General features: G+C 42.1%; 1 protein-coding gene across 3 annotated transcripts in view; it reads left to right on the forward strand.

Moving 5' to 3' along the window:
* OGDHL (oxoglutarate dehydrogenase like) overlaps positions 1 to 15,457 on the forward strand; it is a 117,180-nt gene that overhangs the window by 98,423 nt on the left and 3,300 nt on the right. For all 3 annotated transcript variants that reach the window (XM_030570767.1, XM_030570768.1, XM_030570769.1), the window contains exons 18-22: positions 1,897 to 1,968; positions 7,775 to 7,900; positions 9,163 to 9,235; positions 12,546 to 12,709; positions 14,470 to 14,624. In XM_030570767.1, coding sequence (XP_030426627.1) covers positions 1,897 to 1,968; positions 7,775 to 7,900; positions 9,163 to 9,235; positions 12,546 to 12,709; positions 14,470 to 14,624 — 590 coding nt within the window. The remainder of the gene's footprint in view (positions 1 to 1,896; positions 1,969 to 7,774; positions 7,901 to 9,162; positions 9,236 to 12,545; positions 12,710 to 14,469; positions 14,625 to 15,457) is intronic.

Genomic DNA, 15,457 nt, shown 5'->3' on the forward strand with positions numbered 1-15,457 from the left:
TATAAAGGAGGCAGCCTGGGATTCTCAGGTACAATTAAAATTTCAATAGGTTTTTACAACACTTGTTTCACTTTATTTTATGATGATATGAAACAAACCTCAGCTTCTCAGATACATGTGTTTTACCTGTATAAACTTTACTTTTTAATTTAGAACATTGTTCCAAGGGGTTTTTATGCAACTTGCAAACAAATACGTTCTCTTAAAAATGTTGATGATTTGGGTGACTTGGAGGAAATAAATCAGTTTCTCTTTTGTTAGGGGCTCGCTGTGCTGGTACAATAGAGAGGAGTCGAGCAGCACACATCACTTTCCCCTGTTCCTTTAGCAACAGTTTCTAAGGCTATGTCTACACTACACACCTTTTAGAGAGACAGCCGTGCTGTTACAGGCGTGCCACTAAAAGGCACACAGTGTAGCCGCTGTTTGTTGGAAGGAGGGAGCTTTCCTGCTGACAAAAAAAACTTCCACCCCAATGAGCGGTGGTAACCTTGTTGTCAGGAAAGCTCTCCTGCTGACAAAGCACTGTTCCCACCGGCGCTTTTTGTTGGGAAAACTTTTGTCGTTCAGGGGTGTTTTTTTCATATCCCTGAATGAGAAGTTTTTTGTCATTCAGGTTCCAGTGTAGACAAAGCTAAAGCCATCACAGTGGTGTTCTCTGGGATTTCCCATTGTGTCATCAGTGCAGTAACAAACAGAAGGTGGTGTGTCAGGGAGTAAGCCCTGATTTGTAAGTGGAATTAACTAACATATGAGTTGAAAGATTAAATGCAGTTATATCTCTAGGTATAATAGGTAGATACCTTATGGTTTTCTCTGGTATGAAAGCCCTTCTTAATCATAAATAATTGTCACCCTTACAAACAATAACACCCAGCATAGCAATAAATAAAACCACACACCATATTCTTTTGCTGATTGCAATTAACTCTCTCCAACCTTATTAATAAGGGAGAAGAGTGGGAGTTGGGTTCTGTTCCATTCCCTGCCACTGACTTACTCTGTGACCTGTGTTCCTGTTTCCTGATTGTAAAATGGGGGCCAGTTACGCTTACCCACTTCAGTAAAGTGCCTCGAGATTTAGTGGAAAGCACTGTCTGAGTGATAGGTATTTTAACTATAGTATAACATAAAATTCCTGTAAAAAGGTTTTATGGAGTAATTGGCTTAGCTATGCCAGTTAAACTTAACTCGACCTAACATGGGTTACCAATGATTCTGCAGGGAATTGGCCAAAGTACATATACCCACCTAGAGCATCCTGTCTTGTGTCAAATTGGTGTGCTAGTGGGAGAAGAGAGAAGTTCCCTTCTCCTCCATACACACTCATGCTGCCATAGGGTAGGACTGTAACCTAGTGCTCAAGACATAAATAATTGGAGGATCCAGCTTCTGCCTTAGCAGGTGATCCATGGTCTCAAGCGTGCAAGACCTACTGGCTTGTGAATGTGTGCTGCTCATTTTTAAAGTATCACAGATTTGCACCACACCACCTAACCTCATCTTGCACCATTCTGTCCTGGATTGGCAGGATGGTTAAGTGCCCCAAGCACCCGGTCTCTTGCACCACCTTGCACAACCACATTGAGTATTTAATCTTTAATTAGTGGTAGTGACATTGGAGTTCTATGTAACCCATCTCCATCTGATCGGATGGATACTCAGGATCACAGCTCTTTTATTGAGAGGCACCAGCATGTTACCCTCTTCAAAGCTCTCCCTCTTCTCCGATTGTCATTGTTCCAGCATTTCTCCTCTGGCAGGGAGGGTGGGTTGAGCAGCCTATATTGAGGCTGCTCCATGATGATTAGGCTGACAGGAAGCACTTGTGCAGAGAGTGATCTAGAAAGACATCTAAACTATTGTTGGTTTTGTTTTAAATGATGTGATTACTAGGGCCCAGAGCATTCTTCAGCCAGGCCGGAGAGGTTTCTGCAGATGAGCAATGATGATTCCGATGCTTATCCAGTAAGTAGATTTGTCAACAGCAATGTCCTTTTTTCTGCTCTTAGCTTTTCAGAGACTTATTTTAAACCAGGTTTTGTTGGGTTTATTACTTGAGAAATCAATTTATTGCCACCAACCAGCACTTGTCTTCCCCCAACAGCTTGAATATTTTCCTGCAGGATTGGAAGTCACCTTTTAAGACTGCTAGTTGGTGTATTTTAATGTTTAGCTCAAATATTTGCTCTAACTTTCAGCTCATTTGATAAAAATAATAAAGATGACTAGTCTAGTCTGCATTTCATTTGAAAGCTGAAGTCAGATATAATTTGTCTCTGGTAGTATTATTTCTTTATGGGTGTTCCTAGGGGACAGTAACTCTTCAGTTTATATAGCTGGATGTATCACAAGTCAGTGTCTGTAACACGTTTCTAAGGAAGATCAGATAGCACTAAAACCCAGTGTTCTTGTAACAGAGCGAACCGTCCAGCTGGGAACTTCAGAATGCAGATGCAGTGTAAAAATATCTGTACCAAGTGTGTGTGATGTGTTTAGGTGATCAGTTCTCAGTGTTTTTCAATCCTATAAATGAAATTTATTACTATATTTGAATCATCTAAGTGCTTTAAAGGTTGATCAAGATATTTTTTTCAGCTAAACTGTAATTCTAAAGATCAACTAGATAATTCCCCTTCTCCAAGGTCAACTATTAAAATTCAGCCAGTTAAAAAAAAAATAGGCTAAAGTAGTCTTGGGTGCACAGCTGCTCTGCAGCTGTACTCCAATTTTTATGGTTTTACAGCCCGATTGTCTTCATTTTTTTAAATGGTTATTTTCTCCGCTTTGTGTGTGAAAGACCCACCCAAACAGGGGAAATTGACTGTTTATATATTCAGCACTGCCAAATGTATGTAGTAAGCAAACTGAAAATTATTATTTGCAATCCTGTAGTGCCCAGGAGCCACAGTTATAGACCAGGACATGCTGTACAAACAGAGTAAATGACCAGCTCCCACCCCAAAGAGCTTACTGTCTAAATCAAAGCATAACAAGTGGATGACAAAAAATATAGGCAGGGGGTGTTAGGATGAGTTAACAATAATTACTCCCAAAAAACATATGGTAAAAGAACATATTAACATTGCAGAGTCAGCACTCAGAAGTTAGGAAATTCCAGAATGTGCATTATGATAGTCTTTCCAGCCTTTCAGTTCCCCATCCGAAGTCAGGGTCATCCCCACTACTCCTTTGTTTTCCTCACCAGCTCTCAATTAGTCACCTTGCCTAAGCTGTTGCAGCCTGTCCACCTGGCTCCCAGCCCAGTCTCCTGGCCCGAGCAGGTCCTTGCTTCCCATCTGTTCTAGTTCTCAGTCCCAGGATCCTCCCCAGCTAGTCCCAATCTCCTTGTTCAGTTAATCCCAGCCTCCCCTCCTGTTCCAGCTCCCAGTCCCAGTCTTTTTTACCAATCAGTTTGAGTGTCTGCTCCCCGCGTCCCCAGAATCCTTGTCTGTCAAGTCTTTTCCATCCCTCACGGTATGGCTCTTATCCCTCTCTGCATTGAAGTCCGTTTCCTCCATGCTACCTCAGCTGAACTGTGAGAGGTTGGGGGCATGTGCACAATTATCAGAGATTTCCCCCTCAGCAGTACCCAGTGGGGCAGCATGAACTCCTACTGGTGCTTCATGTCACAGTACATGGGTTTGGAGATGGGGTACCAGTGAGATCACTGGTTCCTCTGTGGATAGAACCCTACAGAAAAGGTGCCACAACTGTAGAAGACATAAACTGTGGTCTGGGGCTGGAACCATGACTGTGGGAGTGAGCACTTCCAGTCCTGCTATTTGGGAGACTCCTGAACAGCATGATCTCCGTGGTACCGATGGGGTCAGCTCCCCATGGTCTGAGAGAGAGGATTCTGAGATGAGATCATTTGTGACTCAACCTCAACTAGTGGGGTGCCTGCCCACCATGGTATGGGCCAATTGCCTTCACCTAGCTGGGTCCCACCTCCATATCAATGGCTCTTTTGGATCCCTTGGGGTTTCTCTCCACATTGGAGAGCCTCTCCTCTATCTTTCTGCCCTTTCTGCATTGGGTAGGTGCTGGAAGCATCTGCAGCAAGGTCACCATTTTCCCTCCTCCAGTACCGATACTGTGCAGGGGGAAGGTGCTCTCAGGATTCTCCTGTGGAGGAATTGAAGGAGGGATCTCTGCAACAACTCTTAGCTGTTGCTTATCACCTGATGAGGCGGTAGTGACTGAGACTATTTCCCCCCCTTCCCTCCCCCCCAATGATTTCAGAGTCATTAAGACTTGTTGAGGAGGGTTGCTGCAGCTCTGGATATCCAACCAGAAGAGGTGCTGGAAAGATCTTGCAGGCTCATGGATGTTTTAGCCTCTGCAGGACCCACTGCAGTAGTTCTCCCTATTAATGAGGCTATCCTGGAACCAGTCACAGTTTTATGGCAGAAGATGCCCTCTTCTCTGCCTTCCACTGCTAAAAGGGTGGAGGAAAGGTATGTCCCTGTAACCACCCTCCTCAACGCTCCCTCATAGTGTGGCTAATGAAAAAGCAAGACAGGGACCCCAGGCCTCTGCTCTGAAAGGGAAAGAAGCAAAACAGCTAGATCCGTTCAGCAGGGAACTTTACTCCACAGGATTTGTACAGCTTAGTGTTTCAAACCAGCAGATTCTGCTGGTTGCTACAATTTCACCTGGTGGGATAATGTCTGGAAGTTCAAAGACAAGCTTCCTGATGAAGCAAAGCAGGAGTTCACTGTTATATTGGAGGAGGACAAATTAGTTACCAGAACAGCATTGCAAGCAAGCCTGGATGTGGCAAACCTCCATGGCTTCCTCCATTATTATGCAGTGTGCATCTTAGCTGCAGTATTCAGGTCTTCCCTTGGAGGTGCAACAAACTATTCAAGACTTCCCATATGAAGGTCCCTCGCTGTTTTCTGATAAGACAGATGAGAGGCTTTGTAGCCTTAAGGACTCAAGGGTGACCCTTACATCTCTGAAGCTCTATACACCAGTGGCAAAAAGAAAGCTGTTACACCCACAGTAGTTTCAGAGGTTTCAGCCCTTCCTGCCATTTGCCCAGGACAGGTCCAAAAAGCAGAACAGAAGTTACCATGTGTCGTCCTCCTCCCACCTCTTCTGTAGCTGACAGTTCTAGGCAAACTATGTCCTCTAAGCATTCATTTTGACCCGTTGGTCAGGAGCAGTCTACCACTTACCAGAGTGCCATCTTTCCCCACCCCAATTTTTGCCAACCACCTATCCCTTTGTGAGCTTTGGTATCAGAGCTTCCCTATGCAATTTTCTTTAGGGACAAGGTTTTCTTCTGACCTCACCTAAATTCCTATGTAAAGTGGCTTCTGATTTTCAAATTAACCAAACGGTTTATTTACACACTTCCTTTCAAAAGCCCTATTCAAGTAAAGGGGAAGAAAACTCCATACTCTAGATATTAGAAGAGCTTTGGCTTTTTACCTGGATTGGACTCGACCATTCAGGTCTTCGTCGCGATTTCAGATGAGAAAAGGACCACCCACTATCCACCCAGAGGATCTCTGCCTGGATTTCCAGCTGTATTCGTTTATTCTATTGACTGGTAGATATTGAACCTGCAGGTAAAGTGGAGGCTCACTCCATCAGGTTGCAGGTGACTTCTGTAGCCTTTCTGGCTTGTGTACTCATACTGGACACTTGTAGGGCAGCAACTTGGTCACTGCTCCATACATTTGCCTCTCACTATGTCATCTCTCATCAATCTAGAGATGATGCCCGATTTGGACAGGTGGTCCTACAGTCCTTGTTCAAGTAGACTCCGAGCCCACCTAGAGTTCAAACGGTTTGAGAGTCACCTACAGTAGAATGGAGCTGTGCTATCACTTGAAAAAGAGAGGCTATTACCAGCCTTTCTGTAACTATTGTTCTTTGAGATGTTTTGCACATGGGCAAGCCATGACCCACCCTCCTCCCCCCCCCCACCCGCGAGCCTTTCTGGTGGGAAGGAAGTGAGAGGGCTCGGGGCAGTGCAGTCCTTGATACCTGCAGTGGCACAAGGCACTAGAGGGTGCTGATGTTCCTCCAGTGGGTACTGTTGAGGGGAAAATCTCCAACAACTGTGCATGAGGCGCACATGTACCTACAGTGGAATAGGCATGTGCACCGCACTTGGAAGAACAGCAGTTATGGAAAGGTAGGTAACTTTTTTCCAGTGCTGAGCCCCACTCATGCTGGGAGCAGCAGTTATAGGGAAAGTCTGGCTTTGCCCTTGTGGCCCTGGGGTAGAGCATGCTCAGTCACTATGTGGGGATGGTGCGGAATCCTCTGACATTTTAGCTGCCAAATTGCTAATTTTGGCAGCTAAATGCAAAAGACGAGCATGTGTAAACTGATATTTTTCTTTTCAAAAGCTTGTATCTTGGTAAATTTGGCAGATTTTTACAGGACTAGCATCCTTTAAACAAAGGCTACCCTCCTACCAAATATGAAGTCCTCGCTCCACAGCAGACAGGGACTAGAGCTGTTCAAAAGAAAGACTGCCAGCATTTTTTAACATCCTAGTTTCTTTCTTAGGAATGGCTCAACTGTTTTTTTGGCTGAAATTAAAATAAATAAATAACCCAGTCAGACTGAGGCAGATGCCCAGCATGGAAACATTTAGCACAAACTGTTAAAGTTTGGCAAAATTTTAAACAACTGAAAATAGGGTCTTATAAAAAGTTATGGGAAACCTTAATAATAGATGGCACTTTCAGCTGCACGGATAATAGGATGTTTTAGTATAGGTTAGCTGTGTGCACAATGGGTAGATGTAATAAGCTGACTAGTAGCAATCGCCATGATCACAGTTCATCACCTGCCTTCATGTTGTTAGTGAATATCTGTAGGCATCATGGTAGAGGTAAGTTTTTATACACTCTCTAGTCTTTCTGTTAGAATAATCATATGCATGATTTGTAACAATAATAGGTACAACATTTTCAGATCCAAGTGTGATTTTGTTTTCCTACTTGACTGTCCTTCTAAAGCAGTGGTTCTTAACCTTTACTGTAGCCTGCACCCCTTTGGTTCTCAAAATATGTTCTCACTCCCTTATAAAAAATCATTGAAGTAGGTCAGTTCTTTAAACCTAGATATATCATAACTATAGAATGAAAGAGAGAATTATATATATATTTTTTAATTTCGCAGTAAGATTAAGACTACAGTAATAGTTAACATTATACTTTTTTTAATAACTACATAGATTTGATTAAACAAAGTAGTTGTACTTACGTACATGTCTCACACCCTCAGAAAGGGCATCTCGCACTCCCGGGGGGGTGTGCATCCCAGGTTAAGAACTACTGCTTTAAAGATACATTTTGAGCTGAAGTAAATCTTGGGAGAAAATTTGACTTGAGAAAGAATAAAATTGATTTGCTGGGGCACTTATCTATACAACAAAACATTAAGAAAAGAGATCTACTGATGAAGCTGTCAGGAGAGGGGACTATAGGGAGTAGGAAATGGAAGCATGATGGGAGCATGCTGGTTTTCTTGCCTTTTGGATTGTGTGTACATAGTGATTATGATCCAAAACCTGCCGAGCTCTTGATCAGGTAAGCGTGGGAGACAAATCTTGAAGTTCAAGAATGGAGAGTCGTATGCAGTTTTACTCACTGGTAGTGGTAAGTACATCCAAGGTTACTATAGTTCCTTCCTTGTGCACCAAAATGCATAACATATTGGAGCCTAAAAGAGTGAATTGGGGGCAGAGTTTGGAAGAAGAGAAAGGAGGCAGCTTTTCTGATGCCTTTAATGTCTTTATTAGGAGTTCAGTGCAGAGTTTGAAGTTTCCCAGCTCTATGAATGCAACTGGATTGTGGTGAATTGTTCAACTCCAGCCAATTATTTTCATGTCCTCAGAAGACAGATCTTGCTGCCATTCAGGAAACCAGTACGTAGCTTAATTGATACTTTTGTCTAATTATAATACTAAACCACTTGCATGCAGGGTTTTGTTTGTATATATCATACAACTGAATGGAAGATGTGTGCATTTTAGTATTTCTCAATGAAACTCAAGTTAGAGACTAAGGATGTGATTAATGAAATCTCAGCGTTGATTTCTAGAATTGTAAGGCCTGGTTTTCAGCCTAGCTTCCTTTTGTCCACCTATGTGCTTTTTTTTTTTTGTTAGCAATAATGCCTGAGTGTTGCTCAAATGGCTTTTGTAAATTCTATCACCTGCAGACATAGGTATTAGTGCTTGAAAAGTGTGTGTGTTTGTGCACAAAAGGAGGCCACCTTCTGCAAAACAGGCTCTTATTAGCCTTATCTGCAATGATTTTTGTCACTCTTGCAGACACTTATAGCTAACGTGCTGCTCTGGTGCAGGTTAGTCCACATTTCAACTGGGGTAAACTGTATAGTATGTCACAATTCATGTCTTTGCATTGCATCTGCATTAGGGATTTTCTTTGGTATAGCTATACTGGTTGCTAAAACTACAATGTAGATAAGGCATTAAAGATAAAGTTGAACCTGATCTCTCTATAATTAAGTTTTGGTTCCCTTATGGTTCAGTTGACAAAGGGCTTGTCTAAGCACTCATTCAGTTTGAGATTCTCATCCTCTTTAGTTCAAGTTTAAGGCCAAGTTAGCACACCTCTAATTACTTCTCCACTCTGGGAAGATTTGTGCTAAGAATGAGACCCTTTCCAAGGGCAATTGCCTTGAGTTACACCAGATCCTAATGTGACTTAAGCTTTGTTCGATGCCATCCCATTAGCGCTGAATAGCACAAGTATTTTTAAGGAATCTCGGTGCAAGTTTCTGAAGCAGTTTGGATTCTGTACAATTTGAAGCCTAAAATACAGTAGTTGGATGTTTATCATTAAACAAAAGTGCAAGAGGTTTTTCTGATGGTTCTCTGCCATAGTCCAGCTCAAAAATTTATAATTCACACTGTTTTTTTGTGTCCTCAGAGGTCAATAGTTATGTAGGCTGGGACTTTCAAAGGACCCTAAGGAGTTAGGGAATTCAGTAGTTGTTGGGTGCCTAGTTGCTCTGGCGCTTTTTGAAAATTCCAGCCATAGAGATTCCTTGTGTCTAATACATGCAGTATCCATTTGTGTGTCAAGAGTAATACTGTGTATGTACAGCAGGCAGTGGATCAAGCAGCAGCTTCTGAGAGTTGTAACAATCTGTATTTTACAGCTTATTATCTTTACACCGAAGTCATTGCTGAGACATCCTGAAGCTAAATCCAGTTTTGACGAAATGGTATCTGGTAGGTCAAGTTACAAATGTTGTGAACTCACAATCATCTGTATGCAGTCAGCGTGCCAAACTATGTATTCAGAATGCTGAGTATCCAGTCCAGAGAGAGAGCTAACTTCACCTCAAGGAGCTCGCATGCACCTCTCATTGACTGACTTCCCTAGGAGTTGCTGTGTGCAAGGGTGGGAGAGATCTGGCCTGGATTTAGAAATATAATTCCTGTGCCAAAATAATCTGCATCCAAATAATGAGAGTTCTTAGACTTCAGTTTCAATGTATAGTGGCATATCTCATGGCCAATTGTTCTCTTAACGGGAAGGTGGGGTGGCAGATGGCGTTTATCTCTCTGCAGGGATCTTCCCATCCTCATAAGGTTGTAGGGATCCATTTTCAACACTTTTCTTCATTTAAAAAGTTGAAATGTTCTTTGTACTACTTTTGATAACTCCATGGTTTCAAATCATTTCCCCCTTGCTTCCCTTCGCAGGAATGGTTCTGGTTCCATTGACTTGTCACTTCCTTCCACTCTCAGTTCTGGGCCTGCCTTATCCCGCTGCTAACCTAAAGGAAGGTCCTAGCCAGTAAAAGTGAGGCGTTAAGTCAGCGCTTGGCAGTCTGAACCTTTGCTCTTTGTGCTGGAGCACAGCACCAGGAGGCAGTGGTAGCAAGCCCACCGTCTCCATGCAGCCAGGAAAAAAGGAAAGAGGGTGTGAATTTGCCACCCAAGGAGAGATGCAGAATAGCTGAGTGATCAGGAAGTGTAGACAAAAGAGCAGGGCCCTCTGCTTAAGGCTGAGTCCTTGGACACACTGGTATTCTAGCATTGTTTAAAGGAAGAATTATTGGTCAGATTTTCATCTCCTTAGAGTTTAGGTTTGTAACCTTTGTGTCATTTGCACCAACCTCCATGGTAATTAATGAAGCATTTGTTGCCATTTAGTATTTGCTTGGTTTCAATTTTATGTTCTATTCTCTTCTTCTTTAGGAGATTGTCACCAGTGTGTGGTGACAGTGTGTGCTTTGTGTGAATGCAATGCTGATCATCAAAGGGATTTTCCTAGATTTGACTGTGTTGTAGCCCTTAGAATTAGTCAGTCTGGAAACTTCACACTAATGAATTTCAGGATTCATTAATCATTGTGGTCTGGTTTCCTTATATGCTGTCCACTCTTAGTTTATTTCCTGGGTTTCCCGTCTATTTTCCATTAGCCCACAATAGTGGCCAAAGCTCCTAGTTAATTGCTAATTCAGATGTACTTGTGTTACTGCTGTAGATGGACTTCTTTTATATCTGTGAAGGCTGAGGAATCTAACTCTAGCTGACCCGATAAAGCACTGATTCTGAGTCGTCTTTAACGATGAACTCTGGTTCTTCCTCAGACTGGATAATTCAGACATAAATCAGTTTTTCTTTCATGCGTTTATGCCCGTTTTACTCCCTAAGATGAATGACACATTTATTCTCATGATAAGTGGGTGTGTTGTGTTGGTTCAGACTTGGAGGTCATGCTGCTATTTGCAACCTCACAGTTGGCTGATTAAAACTATATTTCTATATCAATCATAGAAGCGAGCAATGGATGAGACCTGTTAGGCCATCTAGAATTACTCCCTATTGTACATTCTAGCTTTATGTGTCCCAAGCAAAAGGGCTTCTACCTATTCTCTTGGGAGATTGTTCCACAGGGAAAATACATCCCACTGTCAGGAAGTTTTTCGTGTTAAGCAGTCTAAATTTTATCCCTGTACTCAAAGCTATATAACCACGTGCCGTATTAATTCTTCATTTGGGATAATTCTGTTTTAATGTCTCAAACAGAAGATCTTGATCACACAGTACAACGAAGATGCTAGTTATGTACTTGCTTACATAACAGAAGCTCCATTATAACCATCCATTCTGGCTACTTGAAGGTTTTTGCTGGTGTAATAAATATACAAACACATCTTTTTTAAAACCTATTTTACTGGAACGAAAAGTAAATTTACGGCATATAATAAGCATTCTTGCAGGCTTTCTAGAAGGTATTTACTTAATTCTGTAGCTAAGATTATTTTGGAAATAAGATTTAATTTTTTTTTAAGGTGGCATGTTTAGTTGTTAAAAATATACCTAGGTCAACTATGCGGCGCTACTAAACCAGCTCCTCAACACCAAAAACAAGGTTATAAATAGGTGATGTAAGTGACAAACTAACAATATCCGGTAATATCCTGGACAAACCTTATTGAATTGGATTAAACTTTATTAAATTGAGTTTTTAATATCTTTGGAGTGCATTGCATTACAAATGCAATCATCTGTTTGTTATCGAGGGACTGTGGATACTTCCACTGGAAGAGTAAATAGAAGAACAGCAGGAGGTGATTAGGTAAATTCACTCCTGTTGCAACATCCTCAGAAAAATTCCATCCCTTGGAGAGTTCTGTGTGTACTAATTAAAACTGGATTCTCCAGGGACCAACAGACAAAGAAAGTATTTTTGATAAATAGCCTGGTTTTAAACTGGTTCAGGGCCACCTTTCTAGTCCAACAAATGGACAGAACCCTGGTCCAAGGTGAGCCTCAATTCTTAGGGAAGGGTTGGAAGGACTTGTCACCAACCAGAACCCTTATCAGAGTGAGAGGGTGATCTCAGGTAAGCTTATTAGCATATGCGTAGGTTCTGCTGTTTTTCTGAAGTGCTTTTACCTCAAGAATAAAATAGGCTTGCATCGAAAGAGCTGTGTGGTATCTGTGGCTGTGATTAGTCACTCTGTTAACTGTCTCTGAAGAAAAAGCAAGCAGAGATGCTTGAGTAAGTAGCCTGTCTTTCCTGGGAATAACACAGTGAAGGCAGGGAACTGTGCAGCCTGGAAATATCCTCATCAGAAGGGGGTGAGATGAGGGTCTCCACCCAAGGAAGGCAATGACTGGGGAGCTAGAAGCATGAGAATGGGTGCCCTTGCTGGACCACTGAGGGGAAATACAGGTGCAGTTTCCCTGAACTGTGATAATGTGAGCCTAGTACCTGGGAATGACAAGAAAGATACCAGTCTTGAAGTCCTCCTTCCCATTAAGTTGTGAAGAGCTGTTTATCAGAAACCCTTTAATGGACTCCCTCTTTAAACTGGATTGTATTTAAATAACCTATGTCAAAACCTGGAGTCTGAAAAGATCTAGGAATACAGAGGATGGGATGATAGTCTCTTGGGTACAGAGCACTGTCACAATTACTCTGTGAATCACTCAAGATTGGGCCGGCCTCAGTAGAATTTCTTGACTGAATGTGACCATCGCTAGTGGAATGCATTTTTATTTTAATTTTTGGTATGACTAGGTACCAGTTTCAGGCGTGTGATTCCTGAGGATGGGGCTGCAGCACATACACCAAATGAGGTTAAGCGGGTGATTTTCTGCACAGGGAAGGTGTACTATGATCTCATTAAAGAGAGAAAGAATCAAGATTTGGAGAAACAAGTGGCTATAACTAGGCTGGAGCAGGTGAGTGCCCTGAACCTCATTGAAAACTCAGACTTTGGGAAGAGTCTCAGCCAAGGACTGTGATTGAGCCAACTTCTAAATCATTAGCAGTTGCAAGACATGATGATAATGATCATGCTTAACATTTGTATAGCATTTTATGTCTTCCAAGACATCAAGTATTCCTCACAAGTCCTTGTAAGTTAGGGAAGGACTAGTTTTCCTATCTTTATTGTAGTGATAATGAGACTCAGAGAGGTTAAATGCCTTGGCTGTGTAGCGAATCAGTGGTGGCAGAGCCAGGATTAGAATTTGGTAGCTTCTGGCTTCTAGCCTCATGCCCAGTCTGCTAGATCAAAGTACGTCTTGAAAACAGTCATGTATGCCAAGAATGACCAAATAGTACAGCCCTCTAGTTTTCTCAAAGCATCTTTAGCAAAGGATTCAGCGCTACAGAAGACATTTTCCCTGAAGCTCTGTGCATAACAACTATACTACAGAGTAGCAGAAAAGTGTGCTATTATACTTGTTGTTCCCAGTTGTAGTGAGTACCATGACATTGCAGAATGTAGTTATTTGTCTTCTAATTTAGAGTGGAGGTTTGTCATAGTATAATTCCCAATTCTGAACCTTAGCGTCCAAAATATGGGTACTAGCATGAATTCCCCTAAGCTTAATTACCAGCTTAGATCCTGTAGTGCTGCCACCAATCAGGACTTAGAGTAGAGTACCTGATAAACTCTGGTCTCCCCCAAAACCTTCCCTGGGGACCCCCAAGACCCAAATTCCTTGAGTCTCACAACGAAGGGGAATAAACCATTTCCCTTCCCCCTCCTCCCCTCCAGGTGTTCCCTCCCTGGGCTCCTGGAGAGAGATACAGATTCAAGCTCCGTGAATCTAAACAAAGGGATTCCCCCTTCTCCTTTCTTCCTCCCAGATCTTTCCCTCCCTGGGTACACTAGGAGATCACTGTGATTCAAACTCCTTGAATCACAACACAGAGAAATCAGGTTGGTTCCCCCCCCCCTTCTCTCCCCCTTCCTTCTCCTTCCCTGTTAAGTACAGACTCAATTCCCTTGAGCCTCAACAAGGGGAAAAATCAGACAGGTCTTAAAAGCAAAACTTTTAATAAAAGAAAAAAAAAGAATAAAGAAAATCACTGTAAATTCAAGATGGAATATTACAGGGTCTGTCAGCTTCTAGAAATTGGAGAAACAGCCTCCTCCAGCAGAAATACAATTTAAAATACTTTTAGCCAAATACACATTAGACCTCTACCAGCCAGATACACATTTGCAAATAAAGAAAAACAAATAAAAAAGACTATTCCGCCTTTCAACCTTTATACTTACAAAATTGGAATAGAAGATTAGAGAGCCTGTAGGTACATGTGGTCTCTCTCAGAGCCCAGAGAGAACAAAGCAAAACCCAAAAAACACAAACAAAGGCTTCCCTCCACCGAGATTTGAAAGTATCTTGTCTCCTGATTGGTCCCCTGGTCAGGTGTTTGGTTCCCTGTTTGTTAACCCTTTACAGGTAAAAGAGACATTAACCCTTAACTATCTGTTTATGACAAGGTTACATTGTAGTTAGTTATATTTACTCTGTTAGAATGAAGTGCAATAATTTACAAGAACATACAGATACTAGGTAGCTTAGTAGTAAATGGATAATAACAATTACAGTGCCCAATATTTGCCAGGGACAACCTTGCTTTACATGATATCTGTCCACATAAAAGAAAACACTGCTATTTGTTTTCAGTGTGTTTATCTCTTTAGATATCTCCATTCCCTTTCGATCTGGTAAAGGAAGAGCTTGAGAAATATCCTGGAGCTGACTTGGTGTGGTGTCAGGAAGAGCACAAGAACATTGGCTACTATGACTACGTCAAACCTCGTTTCCGCACCATTGTTAATCACACTCGGCCCATATGGTATGAAACTTACTTCCGTGTTTTCTTTGCATCACCAGGCTTCATACCGGTTTGTTACTTTGGAGGGTGATGCATGTATGGAAAAGTCAAACTCTACAGACCTTGAAAGGTCTGATTTTTGGGGGCTTCCATTGCCCTCCTTCTTCTGTTTCAGCCTAGTCTTTATGTTCCCAATGTGTGGTCCACACCGAACTCCCGAGCTCTGGTTGGTCTGCACCTGCATTGCTCACCTACTATGGTGGGTCAGTACATAAACAGTACAGCAGTACATTCTAACCGTGCCTGCTATCGTAAATAGAGAGAGCCTGGTGATCATCCCAAACCAGAGTCTCTAACAGGTGACTTCATTTTTAGTTAAATAAAAATCCAAAGCAATTTATCAAGCCAACACCCTCTTCACCACTGTCTATATTGTTTGACCCTATCACACTTTCATGCCTTATGTTTATCTTTTGTACTTCTGAATGGGCTGCTTTTCCTTTCTAAAAATCCCATTCCAAATTGTGCTTCTCTGGAGGAAACAACCATTGAATGGAACAATATCTGAGCCACTAAGCTTCCTTTACAATTATTTTTCCAGCCTGTTTGCTTCTATATCACTGTAGGGAGATTGGTACAAAAATGATCCAGATCCTGGTCCCTTCCTCGCCAGTTGCAGCCTGTCTAATTAGTGAAAGCCACCCTTTCCTCCACTCACATAGACTGAGACATCAAATAGATCTGTTAAGCCAGGTCCTCAGCTGGTAAAATGGTGTTGCTTTGTTGAAGCCAGTGAGCTGTGCTGATCTACACCAGCTGATGGTCTGCTCTATAATTAGAAACTTGCAATATCA

The sequence above is a fragment of the Gopherus evgoodei genome, chromosome 7 (assembly GCF_007399415.2).
Source record: "Gopherus evgoodei ecotype Sinaloan lineage chromosome 7, rGopEvg1_v1.p, whole genome shotgun sequence".
Lineage (NCBI taxonomy): Eukaryota > Metazoa > Chordata > Testudines > Testudinidae > Gopherus > Gopherus evgoodei.